Below are 4351 nucleotides of genomic sequence, written 5' to 3' on the forward strand. Positions count from 1 at the left end.
GAGAAGACCAGAAATAAAATTCCTATGTTCTTTTTAACCAGGAGGCAGAAGACTCCTGATTGGATGCATTCCATGTTTGACAGCAGGATATGGCAGTCACTGCATAGAGCCTCTCCCACCACAAATACCCTGGTGGAAAAACTTAGAAAAAGTTAAAACTGCAGTTTAAAAATTCTTCTCCATTCTCACCCACCAGCAAAGCAGCATGCTGCATGTGTGGGTGATGGGTCTAGGAAGGCAAGAGATGGCTACTACAGCTTCTGGTTCAGCCTGCCTTGCCAAGGGACCTGGGTAAGAGCAGATGGGTTCAGGCAAACCAGAAACTTGGAAATATTCACTAGCTTGTTTCTGGTTTTTATTTGTTTGTTTGTTTGTTTTTGTTTTTTTTTGTTGTAAACCCATTTGGCCTTGAACTCATTATGAAGACCAGGCTCACCTTGATCTCACAGAGATCTACCTGCTGCTGCCTACCCAGTGCTGGGATTAAAGGCGTGTGCCACCACACCTGCTTATCAGTTTCTTTAATATAAGAAGCTGTGCTTGGAAATTTTCTTGCAAATTCATGTAGGGGACACATTTTACTGTTGAAAGAGCAGCCTCTTTTTCTAAGTAGCAGGTGTATGGAATATTGAGAACTCAGCACAGACCAGAGCCTGGTTTAATCTGATTTTACTTCCTTTTCCATCTTCATTTAAACTGCACAGTTTTGTTTTGTTTTTTGTTTTTAAAAACCTGGACTCAGGGCTCTAATTATTAGTAAGGCTCAAAAATTACTAACAAAAATAACACAAGTCCTTTCCAATCTCCACACCATTCTTTTTCTCCACCATAAAGACTCCGGATGGTGCTGTAGCCTTCCGCAGTAGCTAATCCAGTTTTCAAGCTGTTATGTACCCTAATTAAGCTTCTCACGCTGAATCTGGTAGTAACATGCCTGAAAAAAAATTCAAAACAAATTCAAATTCAAATTTACTTTTAAAGAAATGACATTTTTTTAAAAAGCAATGCATATGAGTCTAAAGAAAGAAAATCCCTTGATTAGCAAATTTGCTTAACACTTTTTCCTGTTCCCTCCAAGTCTTCTATCTAGCCTCATTGCAATTAATATAGGTAAAAATTTTATATATGTCTCCTCTAGTCCTAAAATAAACAAGAAACTATAAGCTTTGTGATAGTCTTTACCAATCAGAAACAGGACAACACTCACTAGCGACTGGACCCTCAGGACACTGTAAAGGTTACAAGGACAAGTGTTATCAGGGTTCCCAAGACAGTTCATAAGCACAGAACCTGAGAGTCTCTACAGACCTGGCAAGTCAGAATTCCAGGAATGTATTTCTCAAAGTCATCTTCAGGGACTCTGAAGGTACTGGGGTTTTGGAATCATACACTACAATGAACATCATGTCAGGGTAATACACAACGTTTCCCACTGCTGAATTCAATTCCTCAGGATAAAGTGCAGTGAGGGTTCCTGAGTTACACCCCACCACCACTTCGCTGTTGTTGGCAGCAATGTTATTAGCATCTCTAGCAATTGTCAGTACCATAGCAGAGTAACCACTGTCTATCCCACTGTCAGCAACATGGGAAATGTGATTTCACTGCAAACCCACCAGCATTGGGTAAAACTGGATGCAGTCTGGCTAATATTTTAGGTACAACCTTGCTTAAACCTGCAGCACCATGATTCTGAGTGAGCTTAAGCATTTGTCTACATGCAAACTTACTAGTTTTTCCCTTGGTACTCTCATATAATACCAGTAAAGTAATTTGCAGCCAGTATGTTCTCTCTAGCTTCTTCTCTTTTTCAGTGTATGTAACAGAAACATTAATGCTTAAAGTTGAAAAGGTTAACTCAAGCTATAAAGCTGACATTAAATCCTAGAGGACTTTTTTGTTATTTTAATGATCTGTCTTTCCTTTTTCTATAAACCTGAGTGTATAATTTACTACCCCTCTTCCAAAACTCCTAATAAACTAATACTTTGCCATTTATCAAATAATTTCTCTAATTTTAATTTGTATTTTCCATTTTTTCTAAATATTTTGTTATTTTTATTTTATGTGTATGAGTGTACTGCCTGCATGTGTAAGTGCACCTGTATTGTGTAGTGTGTAGAGGTGAGAAGAGGGTGTTTGAACCCCTGGAACTGGAGTTTCAGATGGCTGTGAGCTGCCAAGTGGGTACTGGGGATAGAACCTGGGTCCTTTTGAAGAACAGCAAGTGTTTTTAACTGTTGAGCCATCTCTCCAACCCCTGTATTTTCCATTTTTGATGTTCCCATTTTGCATGTGAAAATTTTATTATTGTGCTGTCGATATGGGTGCTCTCCTTTCATAGACCATAACACATTACTTCATCTTAATTATTGTAAATTTGATAATATTTTACTAACTGGTAAGGTAGGTCTATTCTCTAGCTTTTATTAGAAGTGTCTTTTTTATCTGCCATTTTCTTTAAAATTTTTAAAATTACATTTATTGATTTAGTACATGTGCCACTGTGTACCTGTGGAGGTCAGAGGAAAACTTTTGGGAGTTGGTCCTTTTTTTCCACCATGTGAATCCCAAGGATTGAATTCAGGTTGTCAGGCTGCTCAGCGAACCAAACCCAGGTCGTCTGCAAGAGCAGCCAGTGCTCTTAACAGCCATCATCCCAACCCCCTCATGTGTCTTTTTCCTCTTGTTTTTTTTTTTTCTGGAGAGCCAGTAAGATCTGATGCAGGGTCACTGGGAGGACTGACCAACTTAACAAATGAACAGCGCCTTTACCCACTGAACCATCTTGCTGGCCCCTAATCTGCCATTTTCTAGCTATCTTCTAATAATATTTAGAGTGATTCTTCTAAATTCCAAGAAAAACCAAAGTGGGAAATGAAAATTATTTCTAACAATCCCTAAAGGGCATCCAGATTAGAGAACCTCGCTGTAACTTCCTTAGACAGTTAATATGAGGGAAAGAAACAACAGAATATGATCCACTATTTACGTAGTGCCTTCTGTGTCTTACCTTAGCTCTCTAAAATAGTTCTGCTATTTGGCACTTTTTAGTGCGCTAAGAATCCTTTCTGTTTCTTTTCTAGAGTTGTAATTATTTATATGCATGGTGGTGTGCGCCTTTACTCTCAGCATTCTGGAGGGAGAGGCAGGTGGATGTCTGTAAGTTTGAGGCCAGCCTGGTCTACTCAGTGAGTTCCAGGCTGGGGCTACAGGGAGACCCTGTCTCAAAAAGAGCAAAATAACAATATAAAAAGTTAAAAAATAAAAATAAATATTTAATAAATTTAAATATTTATGATGATTTAATAAAATGATTTGAATAACTTGAATGATTTACAGAGAATACTAGGTACTGAATAATTTGCATTAGTACTTTGAAGAATAACTGATTTGTCCTAATATATTACCATGCTTTTAATATCAATAATGTGTGCTTTTAAGGTAGTCAATGTTTGTACTGAACTTTGAGAGTTCTGGGCCAGGCTCCCTCACAGAATAAGACCTATCTCAGAAACAAAAGCCACAGCAAAGCACTGTCCCCTCAAAAACAAAAACAAAAAGCAAAGAAAGTGAGGAGAAAATGAAAAATGTGGCAAATGAAGGGCAATTTTAAGATTAAAACCTGGGTGTGGTGGCACACACCTTTAATCCCAGCACTTGGGAGGCAGAGGCAGGCAGATCTCTGAGAGTTCAAGGCCAGCCTGGTCTACATAATGAGTTCCAGGACAGCTGGGGCTACAGGGAGACCCTGTCTCAAAAAGACCAAAAAAAAAAAAGTTCTTAAATAATACACTCACCTTCAGGGTGGTGAACATTATACCTTGCTCCCCATGCTGAAGATAGGGGTCCATCAGATCCTCAATGAGGTGTACTTCAGAGCCCAAATTCCTAATCCTGCTCCAGAGTAAAAAGATCCAAATCAGTTCTGCTTCCAAGTGGACCCTCCCTTCGAATCCACTGATGGCAGAGAGAGAGACTAGCTTAACACAGAGGCGGTGCCACCGTGGGATGGTTAACAGAGGCAGTGCCACTGTAGGATGGTGAACAGAGGTGATACTACCGTGGAATGGTGAACAGAGGCGGTGCCACCGTGGAATGGTTAACAGAAGTGGGAGCAAACTGCTATCACCAGTTCAGAAAAAACAAAGAGCAGACTTGTCAAAATGACAAATAATTCCAGAATAAATAATGAAGTTGAAGAGCTTAGATACCTGGCCCGCAGTACCACATATAAGAAAACAGGAAACAAGTCATCCATGGACCACAGGAAGTCTTCCTGGAGTGATGCCAGAACACTCTGGGAGATCTCTTCAAAAGTTTGCTGGATGACTTTAAGTTTGTCTGATGG

General features: G+C 39.5%; 1 protein-coding gene across 1 annotated transcript in view; it reads right to left on the bottom strand.

Moving 5' to 3' along the window:
• Positions 1–653: 653 nt before the first annotated feature.
• Positions 654–4351, bottom strand: part of Als2 (alsin Rho guanine nucleotide exchange factor ALS2) — a gene marked incomplete in the record, with an annotated part of 89861 nt that continues 86163 nt past the window's right edge. Inside the window, 3 exon segments of the mRNA XM_008842598.2 lie at positions 654–934; positions 3801–3897; positions 4215–4351. Of these exon segments, the coding sequence (XP_008840820.1) occupies positions 896–934; positions 3801–3897; positions 4215–4351 (273 nt within the window).

This window comes from Nannospalax galili, unplaced genomic scaffold, assembly GCF_000622305.1.
Source record: "Nannospalax galili isolate Female #2095 unplaced genomic scaffold, S.galili_v1.0 scaffold2150, whole genome shotgun sequence".
In the NCBI taxonomy this organism is placed as follows: domain Eukaryota; kingdom Metazoa; phylum Chordata; class Mammalia; order Rodentia; family Spalacidae; genus Nannospalax; species Nannospalax galili.